Raw genomic sequence first — 13986 nt, 5'->3', positions numbered from 1 at the left:
AGACGTGAGCTGGGAGCAGCCTCAGCAGGCACTGGAGTTCAGTGATTCCAACTATCCCGTCAATATACGCTTTCAGGAGCACCTTGTCCCGTTGTAGTCACGGTACAGAGCGAGCGGCACGGTAGCATGGCAGTCTGCGTAACGATATTACAGTGATCTGACTCCCGCCACTGACTGTTCTCCCCATGACTGTGTGGGTTTCCTCCGGGTGCTCCGGTTTCCTCCCACAGTCCAAAGACATAACGAGAAAGGTTAGGGTTAGTTGTGGGCGTGCTGTGTTTCTAAGATTAAAGATTGGCTGTATTTATCACATGGCAGTCAGGGTCAACCATGGATGTTGTGTGCCAGCTGTATAGATACACAAGCCAGGGCAGTACGATACGGAGAGCGAGCTGTTGCCCGTGTAACAAGCTCCCCCTCTCCACGCAGCTGATGAACCCAGGGGAACGGCAGAGATCAATGTAGATTGGTACCAGCAGCATCGCAGGAGTTGCTGGTCAGCACTGAGCTCAACGTCGAGCAGCCGTAGGAACTCCAGCTCCAGAGTTTCCCCTTCGGTTTACGCCAAGGCAGATGAGGTTTCAGATCAGAGTTCTCCTTCTCCTAGGTGAGCTGACAACCACGGCTGACGAGCCCCATCTGCCCGAAAATGTCAGGTACCTCAAAAATAGTGAAATGTGTTGCCTGTGCCATGGATTGGGCTGGAGGTAGCCCGCAGGTGCCACTATACATCCAGCACTGATGTAGCATGCCCACAGCTGACTGATCCCAACTCTTTGCAGTGTCGGAGGAAACCAGAGCCCCTGCAGGAAGCCCAGGCAGTCACAAACTCCACGCAGACCTGGGTGGGAATTCAACTCTGGTCGTGTTATGGCACTATAAACTGTCATTCCAACAGCGCTACTACGCTGGAAACGTGGTGACACTGCTTGCCCCGAGCGCACGTACACACTGTGTTGGTCGTTGAGTCAAACGATACATTTCACTGTATATTTTGGCATAGATGTGACAAATAAAGCTAATTTTAATCTGGTACATCCAATCTCTTTCCTTTTTAGAGACCCGTTCATCCTCTCGCAACAGTGAGTTGAATCGTTCTATGTCATTACATCAAGCTGAGCGCTCGGAGTCGTCGGGGTCCATTGTACCAAGCTCCATGGGTGGTTCAGTACATTATGTCCCGGACTTCTCTGTCAGGGCAATAATGGACCTGCAGTTTATGAAGGTGAGCATTTGACCCACTGCTGGAACCTACTCTTTGTGGGAGCATCCATTTGTCACACTCCCCTCTCCTTTCCCCGTCCCCCATGATTGCTTTAATGTAATCAGAAGGGCTTGGCCAGATGAGGAGAAAGGCCCAAGAAGCGCAGAAGGGATGTAACAGCACCAGTTGTATTCTGCATATATACTTTAATAATTAAAAAAATGAACTTCTGAAATTTACAGTGCCAAAGTATTCACCCCCTTGAAAAGCTTCGTGTTTCATTGTTTTACACTACTGAATCACAGTTGACTGATCAACAGAAAAAGATTCTTTTGTGTCAAAGTGAAAACAGGTCTCTACAAAGTGATCTAAATTAATTACAAATATAAAACACAAAATAATTGATTGAATAAGTATTCACCCACTTTAATATGACATGCCAAATCATCACTGGTGCAGGCAATTGGTTTTAGAGGTCACAGTTAAATCAAGATCACTTGTGTGCAGTCAAGGTGTTTCAATTGATTGTAGTGAAAATACACCTGTATCTGGAAGGTCAACAGTTGGTGAGTCAGAATCCTGAGAAAAAACTACACCATGAAGACAAAAGAACGCTCCAAACAGTTTCGTGAAAAGGTTATCAAAAAGCACAAGTCAGGAGATGGATACAAGAAAATTTCCAAGTCACTGACTATCCCTTGGGTAAGTCGGTCACCAAGAAATGGAAAGAACATGGCACAGCTGTAAATCACCCTGGAGCAGGCTGTCCTCAAAAACTGAGTGACCGTGCAAGAAGGGGACGAGTGAGGGAGGCCACCAAGAGACCCATGACAACTCCGGAGGAGTTACAAGCTTCAGTGGCTGAGATGGGAGAGACTTCACATACAACAACTGTTGCCCGGGTGCTTCACCAGTCACAGCTTCATGGGAACGTGGCAAAGAGAGAGCCACTGTTGAGAAAAAAAACAGTCACGAAATCTCGGCTACAATTTGCTGATGGGAAGTGGGAGACTTTGAAGTCAGCTAGAAGGTGATTCTGTGGTATAAAATCAAAAAGGAGCTTTATGGCCTTCAGACTAGGTACTATGTTTAGTGTAAGACAAACACTGCACATCATCAAAAACACACCATCCCTACCGTGAAGCACGGTGGTGGCTGCGTCACGCTGTGGGGATGCTTCACTGCAGCAGGCCCTGGAAGGCTTGTGAAGGTAGAGGGTAAAATGAATGCAGCAAAATACAGGGAAATCCTGGAGGAAAACCTGATGCAGTCTGCAAGAGAACTGTGACTTGGGAGAAGATTTGTTTTCCAGCAAGACAATGACCCCAAGCATAAAGCCAAAACTACACAGGAATGGCTTAAAAGCAACAAAATTCATGTCCTGGAGTGGCCGAGTCAGAGTCCGGACCTCAATCCATTTTGAGGATTTGTGGCTGGACTTGGAAAAAGGCTGTTGACGCACAATCCCCAAGCAATCTGACAGAGTTTGAGCAGTTTTGTAAAGAAGAATGGGGAAAACTGACCTATCCACACAAACTCAAGGCTGTAATTGCTGCCAAAGGTGAATCTACTAAACATTGACTTGAAGGGGTTGAATACTTATGTATTAATTATTTTGTGTTTTATATTTATAATTAATTTAGATCACTTTGTAGAGATCTATTTTCACTTTGGCATGAAAATCTTTTTCTGTTGATCAGTGTCAAAAAAGCCAAATTAAATCCACTGTGATTCAATGTTGTAAAACATGAAAACTTCCAAGGTGGGGGGGGGGGGGGGGTGAATACTTTTTATAGGTGCTGCATATTCCATCTGGGATTTCTTCTTCCACTTTAAAAGAAAATCTCCTCCTGACCTCTTCTGTTCCGTACTCTGGAGTCTTGCCTCTCATCTCCCCATGGGTCCTCTCCTCCTCCTTTCTCCTGGTCCACTCTCCTCTTCTGAGATTCATACTTCTCCAGCCCCATACCTTTCCCACCCACCTGGCTTCACCTATCACCTTCCAGCGATTCTCCTTCCCCTCACCCCCCCCCACACCTTTTTTTTCTGGCATCTTCCCCCTTCATTTCCAGACCTGAACAAGGGCCCACAACTGTTGATTAATTTCCACAGATGCTGCCTGACCTGCTGAGTTCCTCCAGCATATTGTGTGTGTGTGTTGCTCTGGATTTCCAGCATCTGCAGAATCTCTCGTGTTTATAGATGGTTGTGCATTTTGGTAGAAGGAATAAAGGCCTAGAGTATTCTCTAAATGGGGAGCAAATTCAGAAATCGGAGGTTCAGAGATTTGGGAGTCCTAGTGCGAGGTTTCCTAAAGGTTAACTTGCAGATTGAGTCGGTAGCAAGCAAGGCAGGTGCAATGTTAGCATTCATATCTAGACGCTGGAATATAGAAGTCAAGTTACAGCTTTATAAGACAATGGTCAGAATGCATTTGGAGTATTGGGAGCAATTTAGAGTCCCAGAGAAGGGTTTCAGCCTGAAAAGTCGACTGTTTATTCCCCTCCATAGATGCTGCCTGACCTGCATTCCTTCAGCATTTTGTGTGTGTTGCTCAATATTTCCAGGATCTGTCGGGATTACTAGTTTGAGGCTGAGTCTGCAGTATTGTTCATCACCAGCAGGTGGTGCTCTGTATCAGTTTCTAGATTCAACAACTCCTTCATACCATACCTGCTGGTACAGTAGTTCCCTGGTTAAGAATGCGCATCTTGGGCTACGTCCACACTACGCCAGATAAATCCGGAACTGAAGCTTTTTCCCTTCATTTTTACCCTCTGCCCACACAAAAATGGCATTTTCGTCCCCTGAAACCGGAGCTTTTCATAAACGCTTCCAGGGTGGATATTTTTGAAAACGCCGCTGGACAGATCAGTGTGGACAGGGTAACCGGAGACTCCTGAAAACGCTGTCAGACGGCAGCGCGCTATTTCATTGTTTTCTTGAACGCAACCTAACGATTTCAGAACAGAGGGCAATGAAACCGATGGCAGAAGAGTTAGAAATGTATTCACCAAATACTTTGACCCATAACTAACTGAATAAATAAATATACTGTAGTCACTTTGCCCTATTTTCTGTCCTTGCTCGTATGAAGGTGGTTTACCTATTTATGCAAGTACTTCCCTGACAATAGATGTGTAACTGCCCGATGTAACATTGTATGGAAATACAACATTTATACATTTACCAAGGTGCTTTATTAATGCAACAGAGTTAGTCAGCTTTTCAATGTTTGTCGTCAGCCGGGTCAATCTGCCCGTGAACTCCCTGTCGGTTGCCTCCGTACGCACCAGTATTTGTTTTTTTTTTACTTTTAAGTTCTCCTGCGCGAGAGCCAACAGCTGTCCATCGTTTTAAGTTTTTCTAGTCTGTAACTACACAAACACGCACTTTTACAGCGAGATTCGACACCAAACATGTCGCTTGTTTTTGGTAGATGTGTCCTGCGCATGCGCAGGAGGAGGAGATTCGCCGAAATCTCCATTTCAGTGTGGATAGGGATATTCTCAAAAATGCGTAGTGTGGATGCCTATTGTTTTTACGCGAAACTGGCGTTTTCAAAATTATCCGGTCTAGTGTGGATGTAGCCTTTGAGACACCCCTGGATACAAGCAAGCTCACATAATTCCCTGGAAGTGACGTCACAGGTAAATAGGGTCATAGAGAGAAATTTGGGCAGATCCTAAATCAGATTATTGAGTACTACTACTCAATGCTGACTCAGGCCTAGGGGGCCGTATTGAGTACAGGAGGTGGGATGTTAGGTTGAAGTTGTATAAGACAGGTGAGGCCTAATTTGGAGTATTGTGTGCGGTTCCATTCACCTGCCTACAGGAATAAGGTTGAAAGAGTACAGATAAAATTTACAAAAATGTTGCAGGGAATTGAGGACCTGTGTTATGGGGAAAGGTTGAATAGGTTTGGACTTTATTCCCTGGAGTGAAGGAGAATGAGGGGAGGTTTGATGGAAGTACACAAAATCATGGGGACTATAGATAGGATAAATGCAAGCAGGCTTTTTCCACTAAGGTTGGGTGAGTCTAGAACTGGAGGTCGGTCATAGGTTAAGGATGAAACGTGAAGTGTTTAAGAGGAACTTCGCTCAGAGGGTGGAAGGAGCTGCCAGCGGAAGTGCAGGTTCAGTTGCAACATTTAAGAGAAGTACACGGATGGAAAGGGTATGGTCTGGGTACAAGTTGATGACACTAGGCAGAATATCAAAGTTCAGTGTAAACTTATTATTGTAGTTGTACTACCTAGAGATAACTTATGAAAAACTGTACAAACACTGACAAACAACCAATGTGCAAAGGAAGACAAATTGTGCAAATTATTTACTTTAAAAAAAAATATTGATTCTGAGAGTCTGAGTTGCAGAGTCCTTGGAAGTGGATGTAGAGGCCAGTTCTGGAGTCAGTTTCGTGTTAATGTGAGTGAAGTTACCTGATGGTTGTAAGGTAATAGCATTTCAGCATGGATTAGAGGAGCCAGAGGGCCTTTACTGTGCTGTAGTGCTCAGACTCTGTGATAGTAAATTCCAATGTCTGACCCACACACATTCGTATGAGTTTATCTCTCAGTTTATGGAATCAGATTAGGCCGAGATCGTACTCAATTGGTTCTGAAGTCCTTTACGATATTTTGTGGTTTAAGACCATAAGGCCTAGGAGCAGAATGGGACACATTTGCCCCATTGTGTCTGTCTGCCACTTGACCATGGCTGATTTATTTTCCATCTCAACCCCATTCTCCTGTAACCCTTTGGCACCTTTTCAAGTGCTATTGTTACTTGCCTATCTTACTGCATGTAAATATTTATTATTTATCCCTATTTCTTAAGGTTGTTATAGCCGGAGGTGGTCATGGGGACAAGCTCCCACTACCTATTAAGTTCCCTCACTGACGTGCGCTTCAAATAGCCTCTGACAGCCAAGTCCAGCTCCTGGCCTTCCTGTGGGCCTTTGCTACCAAGCCTGGTGGAATCATTTCTACTGACAGGAGACGGGGCAAAGATAGGTTACGGGTGTCTTAAAGGTAGTCGCTTTGGGCAGATGGGGTTTGTCAGCCATAGTTGGCAGCTCCATCTTGGAGAAGGAAAACCCCTCATCTCAAACACCCCCGCTGCCTTGCGGCTACACCCACCCGTGGGGGAGGTTTCGGGAGTAAACCCCAAGGGGGAAAAGTCGGGAGCTGGAGTCCCTAGGCAGACCTACACTGAGTTCAATGCTGACTGGCAACTCCTGCAGACTGTATCAGTCTCTTTGGATTCATCAGACGTGTGGAGGCTGGGCAACAGCTTGCTCTCCATGTTGTACTGCCTGGCTTGGCTATCTGCCCAGCTGGGACTGAACATTTACAGTTGACTGACCCGAGGAAGCCTCAGCTATTTATCAGTATTATTTACTTATCTTTTTTTGTTTTTGCTGTTTGCACATTGATTGTTAGTCTTTGTTGTTTTTAATTTATTCTTTATTCTACCTTGAATGCCCACAAGAAAATGAATCTCTTGATTGTATATCGCAACGTATACTTTGATAATAAATTTGCTTTGAACTGCCAGAAAGGTTGGTGAATACAAATTCCAACATACTTGAGTGAAACTGAATGAGCACTTTGGCTAAATCTATGTGGCTATACTTAGAAATGGGAATAGTCCGACTGGGTGGAATTGGTGTCATATATGGTGACATATACAATACGTACTTTGATAGTAAATTTACTTTGAGCTGAGCGCCATGGCAACGTAGCAGTTAGCCGGCACTATTACAGCTCTGAGGTCAGGGTTCAGAGTTCAATTCCAGTGCCATCTGTAAGGAGTTTGTACGTTCTCCCCATGACCGTGTGGGTTTCCTCTCACAGCCCAAAGATGTACCGGTCGGTAGGGTAATTGGTCATTGTAGATTGTTTACTTATTTGTTGGAATACAGCACGGAACATGCCCTTCCGTCTTCCAGACGTGCTGCCTAGCAATCTCCTGGCTTATCCCTAGCCTAATCACAGAGCAATTTACAATGACCAATTAGCCTACCCCTGGAGGAAATCCATGCAGTCACGGGGAGAACGTACAAACTCCTGAGAGGCAGTGGCGGGAATTGAACCCGGGTTGCCTGTACTGTAAAGCCTCGTACTAACCATTATGCTACCGTGCCCCTGTGATTTAGACTAGTATTAAATAGCTGGGTTGTTGGGTGGTGCAGCTTGTTGGACTGGTAGGGCCTGTTCCACACTGCATCTCCAAATAATTGAAACTTTTTGAACTTTGAACCTATCTTTAATCAGCTCTCTTTTCTCTCGGTCTGCTTATCTTTTGCACGCACAGATCACCTGGCAGCAATATCAGAACGGATTGCTAGCCTCGAAGCTGGACAGCACCCCACAGTCCCCCGAGAACCCGCACACCAAGATCGAAATCACGCCATCAGCGAAGCCCCCGAGTATAGTGGATGAAACCACGTCCCTGCTGAACGAGCAGAACTCTTCGGACCTTAAAGCAAAACACACTTCAATAGAAAATAATATATGACCCCTTCCCCCCCCCCTCCTCTCAAGCTCTGGTACTTGATGCTGGGCACTGAAAACAAACAGGTGTCGGTGCGACTTCGGTGCTGTCTGAGGGCAGGGAAAAGGAGCATCCCTGAACTAAGCGGAGGCAGTAGGAAGATGCACCATAGTCCCGAGAGTATGGATCGAGGGGAGCTGCAATGGGTGGGTGGTGGGGACCATGCAGAAGAATGATGAGATAATGATCTCCCTTGCCAAAGATGTGATCCTTCAATGGTTCTTTTTCCCTCTATTTATGATAATGTCAAAGCTGCACTATTGGAGATGGACGATGAGGCTTTGTGCTGGCCATTGTCTGTGGTGATTACAATCCAGTTGCCCAGGATCCTGTGTTGCTGGCCAGGACTTGAACTGATACCTGTGGTTGAAGTCAAGGGCACTTGCGGCTAATGGACTCCCAATTGTTTGTTCCTCAGTTTGGTCGTGGTGTCACCTGAAGGATGTTTGTTTTCATTCCAGACCTCCTCTCCCTGTCACCCGCCTCACCTCCCCCCCCACCCACCCAACCATTTCACCACCTTCTCTTCCACCCCTCGAAAGCACAGTCCATCCTAATCAGAACCAGATCCTCTGTCTGTAACTGTTGTATACAGTGAAGTATTACCAGGAGAGCTTCTCCCATTTTCTCACCAGAAGCCCTACAGATAGTGGATCATTAAGATACCATGGAAAGCAGTATTCAGGGGAGCATTCCAGATCTTTGGATTTCATAACCCCGCCCCCTTACTGCTTCTGATGTCATGACCCACCCCTTTCTGCTTCTGACGTCATGGCCCACCCCTTTCTGCTTCTGATGTCATGACCCCACCCCTTTCTGCTTCTGATGTCATGACCCCACCCCTTTCTGCTTCTGATGTCATGGCCCCACCCTCTTTCTGCTTCTGATGTCATGACCCGCCCCCTTTCTGCTTCTGATGTCATGGCCCCACCCCCTTTCTGTGTATGATGTCATGGCCACACCCTCTTTATGCTTCTGATGTCATGGCCCCACCCTCTTTCTGTTTCTGATGTCATGGTCCCACCCTCTTTCTGTTTCTGATGTCATGGCCCCACCCCTTTCTCCACAACCCCCTTCCCTGTGAAATTCAGCCCTCACCGTCTCCCTGGTCACTGGAGTTGCCTGTTGTCCTGATGAGGTCATTGAGCTCGGAGGTTAGTGGTGATGATGGAGTTGGTCGTCAAATATAATGGGATTGCTTTGAAAGTTTGATGGAAAGTAGCAATTTGTCTGAGACATTAGTCCAGCTCGTGTCTTGGATTTGTTTTTTTTTTGCGCATTGTGAACCATTGACCAGATGTTGGTGTTCAGCAACAATCAAAACAAAGCTATATATTTTGTCTTTTATTTATTGGCTAGTTTTAGGGAGCACAGCCAGCCTGTGTTTTTCTCCCTGTACATGCAGGTGTATGACCTCGTTCAGGTAATTCCCTTGAGGATCAGGTCAGACCAAAGAACAAAGGTGGCTTCTGCGGGTTGGAAACCAAATGAAGTGCTTTCCTGAGAGAGCTTAACGTGGAACAGGAGACCACCTGGAACGCCCACCCTGTGTAAAGGCGTCTGAGAAGAAAAAGCCTCTCGTTTTGGACAGAACCTATCAGGAGTAGAGAACACTTAGAATTCCATTTTAAATGGAGGCGAAGAATATTCGATCAATGCTTGGTGGTCTGAAATATGAAATCTTGAGGCCACTTTTGTACTTTTTTTGTTATTACCAAAATCTCGGGTTCATTCAGGTTAATTTCTACACCATTCCTGGCCGTGTTAACAAAATTCCTGCTGGGTCTAAAACAACCCTTCCAATTGCAAATTGTGAGATGAGTTGATTGTACCAGCCTGGATTGGTACACCGTGCCACCCACACTGCCAGGAGTTGGATGGCATTTATTTACCAGGCACAGGTCGGGTATTAAATGATCACAAGTACATGGATCAGTTGTGCAATGCGAAGTTCTCAGATGAATATAAAAATTGGCATAATCTCAGGAGTGGAGACTTGCATTGTAACACTTTACCATTGATTTTTACACGTGTATGTATATTATGCTCTTCAGGTTGGCTCGTGTCTTCCAGTTTGTACTCCAAGCTGACTTTTTGATGAAAATGTTTATATTGATGGTGATGAACTTTTGGTTACAGGACATGGGCTAACACACAACCCAATGAGGTATGGCATTTTGTGGTGGGTCTGCCCTGTGAGCCATTCCCTTACACCATGGAGAGCTATGAGTGGGTGGGTTGTACAGGTATGTCATTGCACTTGCTGGTGCAAGGTTGGGGCCTCTTTGTTGCCTAGACAAGTTTGCCATTGTGACTAAAATACACTTGTGCAGTATAAAGACACTGTAATCTTTATAAATATCTGGAATAGTTTTATTTGAGACAGGAGGAAAGGGAACACTTTTTTTAAACTCAACTTGGTTTTAAGATTAGCTTTATTTGTAATATGTATATCGAAACCTACAGTGAAATGCGTTGTTTGCAAATCAGCGACCAAGACGGTCTGGGGCCAGCCTGCAAGAAGCTGCCATGTCTCCGGTACCAACATAGCATGCCCACAACTGGAGCACCCGGAGGAAATCCACAGATAGCAGCGGAATTGAACCCGGAATGCTGGCACTGTAAATCACTACACTACCATGCCAGGTTTTGGAAAAAACTTGCTTATAAATAGAATGTCTGTGAAGCACATGCCATGATGTCCTGTTTATTTAATTGAATCTCATCAATTCTCACACCACTCTGGTCCTCACCTTGTTCAATGGTCAGGTTGATACTACAAAGCTTTAAAATGTGTTCCTCCTCATCAGGAGCAGGGGGGCAAAGGATGAAAATTGTGCACTAAGAAAAGGGCAATCATTTCTCAGTAGTTTTTAGAATTCTTTTTATATATATATATATATATATATATATATAAATCTATATATTAAAATGAGTGCTTTGGATGTTTGTAATAAACAGATTTTGATAACTACATTGAGCATCAGAGGGTGCAGGAGGCAAGGAAGGAGGGGGAATGAACAGCTTTAATCTCTTGGCTCCTTTGAGAGCCACAGAAAGGTCCGTACAGATGGAAACACTAACAAACTGGAGTCAGAGGCAGGTGACGCCACATTCCCAATCTGGACTTGTTTGTGGATGGAATTCCTCTGGCTCTGTGTTCAGGAGACAATTGAGTTGGGAAATGCGGCCTGAACCCAATGGGTAGCGGCACTCTGTAATATTTATTTCGTAATGAAGTTTTAATTTGTATATTTTTGTGACGTGTCTCCTTTCATGAATTGTTTGCATTAATGTTTTCTGTCTTTCCAAGTGTTTTATAAACCAAATGCTGAACCAACTATTATGTACAATTCCTTTGCTCTGGAACAATTCCATTTTTTTGGGGGGGGGTTTGTGCTGCCTGCCATTTTGAAGAGGACTATTGATGATGAGACATATCTTCTCATGATAGAATGGCAGAGCAGATTCGATGGGCGGGATAACCTAATTATTCCCCTCTGACTGATTTATTATATACTTTGCCAATGGAAACTCAGTTTGTTTCGAGACCAGCGAGTTTTATTTTGTCTACTTCCAAAGAGATGTGTCAAAAATTTTGCTCAAATGTGTTGAGGTGAGTTTTAGTAAGCAGGGAGTGTTAATCTAGTTTCCTCATTCTCGTGGTGAGTGCATGCTATGAGAATTTGTGCGTAAAGTGCTTTCTTCTCTAAATTTGTTAAAAATTTGTTTTGGGAGTGTGTTATATATTTCTCAATTAAAATGGATTTTAATCCTTGGGATGTTGTATTGTTCTGGTCTTCATTCAAAGTACACTTACTATCCCAAAGTACAACTGAAATTAGTCTTTCCCACAGGCAGTCATGGAACAAAGAAGCTCATTCAAAGAAAGATAAACAAACTCCCCCCCCCCCCCCCCCCCCCCCCCGTGCACCAAAAAATGTGCAAATGGCAACAACAAAAATGAGGGAAAACAAAATGAAAAGGCATGTTCAGTTCAGCTCCGTGCTCGTTAGCTGCAGGCCGCCCCCCCAGTTCAAAAATCACCTAAAATCAGTAACAGAAAAACCCCCCAGAAAACATAATAAAACCGGAATTAGAGTTCAAGTTATTAATCCACATCGATGAAACCTTGCTCTGCTAGCATCGAGAGAGGGAGAAGGATCACTCAAAGGCTGGGGAGCGAGAGGCTGGTAAGTGGTGCCAAGCACCCTGTCTCCTATTGTACTCACTTTTTACCGTTCTCCCCTCAGCCACTCACCCTCATGTGGTCTCACCTATCACCTGGCAGCTTGTACTTCAACCCCCCCCATCCCCCTTATTCTGCTCTGCCCTCTTCCTTTTGGGTCCTGATGAAGGGTCTCAGCCCAAAACGTCAACTGTTTATTCCTCTCCATAGATGCTACCTGCTGAGTTGCTCCAGCATTTTTGTGTGTGTTGCTCTGGATTTCCAGCACCTGCAGAACCCTGCTTATCATTCTTCTGCCCACACATATTCAGATTTAGATGTACAATTTATTTATCGAGCGTACATCGAAACATACAGTCCATGACGGGTCTTTGGCCTTTAGGTTTCCAGTTGACCTTTGATCTTTGGTAACCCTCTAGACTATTTGATGATGGGACCCCAAATTCTAGGCTCTCAGCCCATCATTATGACCTTGTGTCCACTTTCACAGACATAGAATGGGTAAAAAGAAATCCTAGAGAAGAGGCGTGGGGTCAGTAGCTGGGGTGAAGTAATCTGTCAGATAATTGAAACCATTACAGTGATTAATATTCATCTGTTAGACCTGATGGAATGTAAGTAGGTGGTCCAACTCAGGGTGACGACGGGACTTGCGGAGAATTGTACACACCCATTGATTTTTTTTTCCTTATAACAATACATAATATGCTGGAGGGACTCAGCAGACCAGGCAGCATCTATGGAGAGGAAATCCCAAACGAGAAAATCTACAGATGCTGAAAATCAAAATAATGCACACAAAAATGCTGGAGGAACTCAGCAGGCCAGGCAGCGTACGTGGAAAGGTGTAAATACAGTAGTCGGAGTTTCGGGCTGAGACCCTTCAGCAGGACTGGGAAAAAAGATAAGATGGGGAAAGAAGTACGAAGTGGTTGCTGATATTCACTTCTTCCCCTCTCCCAGTTTCACCTACCACCTTGTACTGCTTCTCCTCCTCCCCCCATCTGCTTACTTTGATGTCTAATCCCTTTTCTCCAATCCTGATGAAGGGTTTGGCCTGAATGTTGACTGTTTACACTTTTCCACAGATGCTGCCTGGCCTGCTGAGTTTCTCCAGTAAATTGTGTGTGTTACTATATCTGACGAGAGGTATACATTTCAGGGCCAAAGCCCATCATTGGGACTGGAACGGAAGGTGGGAGGGGGGCTGAAGTGAGAAGCTGGGAGGTAATGGGTGAGTCCAGGTGGGTGGGGCGGGGTGAAGTGAGAAGCTGGGAGGTGATGGGTGAGTCCAGGTGGGTGGGGCGGGGTGAAGTGAGAAGCTGGGAGGTGATGGGTGAGTCCAGGTGGGTGGGGGGGGGGGATGAAGTGAGAAGCTGGGAGGTGATGGGTGAGTCCAGGTGGGTGGGGGGGATGAAGTGAGAAGCTGGGAGGTGATAGGTGAGTCCAGGTGGGTGGGGGGGATGAAGTGAGAAGCTGGGAGGTGATGGGTGAGTCCAGGTGGGTGGGTGGGGGGATGAAGTGAGAAGCTGGGAGGTGATAGGTGAGTCCAGGTGGGTGAGGGGGGTGAAGTGAGAAGCTTGGGAGGTGATAGGTGTCCAGGTGGGTGAGGGGGGTGAAGTGAGAAGCTGGGAGGTGATAGCTGAGTCCAGGTATGTGGTGGGGGGGGGGGTGAAGTGAGAAGCTGGGAGGTGATAGGTGAGTCTAGGTGGGTGAGGAGGGGTGAAGTGAGAAGCTGGGAGGTGATAGCTGAGTCCAGGTATGTGGGGGGGGGGATGAAGTGAGAAGCTGGGAGGTGATAGGTGAGTCTAGGTGGGTGAGGAGGGGTGAAGTGAGAAGCTGGGAGGTGATAGGTGAGTCTAGGTGGGTGAGGAGGGGTGAAGTGAGAAGCTGGGAGGTGATAGCTGAGTCCAGGTATGTGGGGGGGGGGTGAAGTGAGAAGCTGGGAGGTGATAGGTGAGTCCAGGTGGGTGGGGGGGGGATGAAGTGAGAAGCTGGGAGGTGATGGGCGAGTCCAGGTGGGTGGAGGGG

General features: G+C 45.9%; 1 protein-coding gene across 1 annotated transcript in view; it reads left to right on the top strand.

The window, feature by feature from the left end:
* LOC132390701 (metal transporter CNNM4-like) overlaps positions 1–11546 on the top strand; it is a 59266-nt gene extending 47720 nt beyond the window's left edge. The window contains exons 6-7 of the mRNA XM_059963261.1: positions 1059–1225; positions 7527–11546. Coding sequence (XP_059819244.1) covers positions 1059–1225; positions 7527–7730 — 371 coding nt within the window. The 3' untranslated portion in view covers positions 7731–11546. The remainder of the gene's footprint in view (positions 1–1058; positions 1226–7526) is intronic.
* The last annotated feature ends 2440 nt before the right edge of the window (positions 11547–13986 follow it).

This window comes from Hypanus sabinus, chromosome 1, assembly GCF_030144855.1.
Source record: "Hypanus sabinus isolate sHypSab1 chromosome 1, sHypSab1.hap1, whole genome shotgun sequence".
Classification (NCBI taxonomy): domain Eukaryota; kingdom Metazoa; phylum Chordata; class Chondrichthyes; order Myliobatiformes; family Dasyatidae; genus Hypanus; species Hypanus sabinus.
This window is presented reverse-complemented; position numbering and strand designations above follow the sequence as displayed.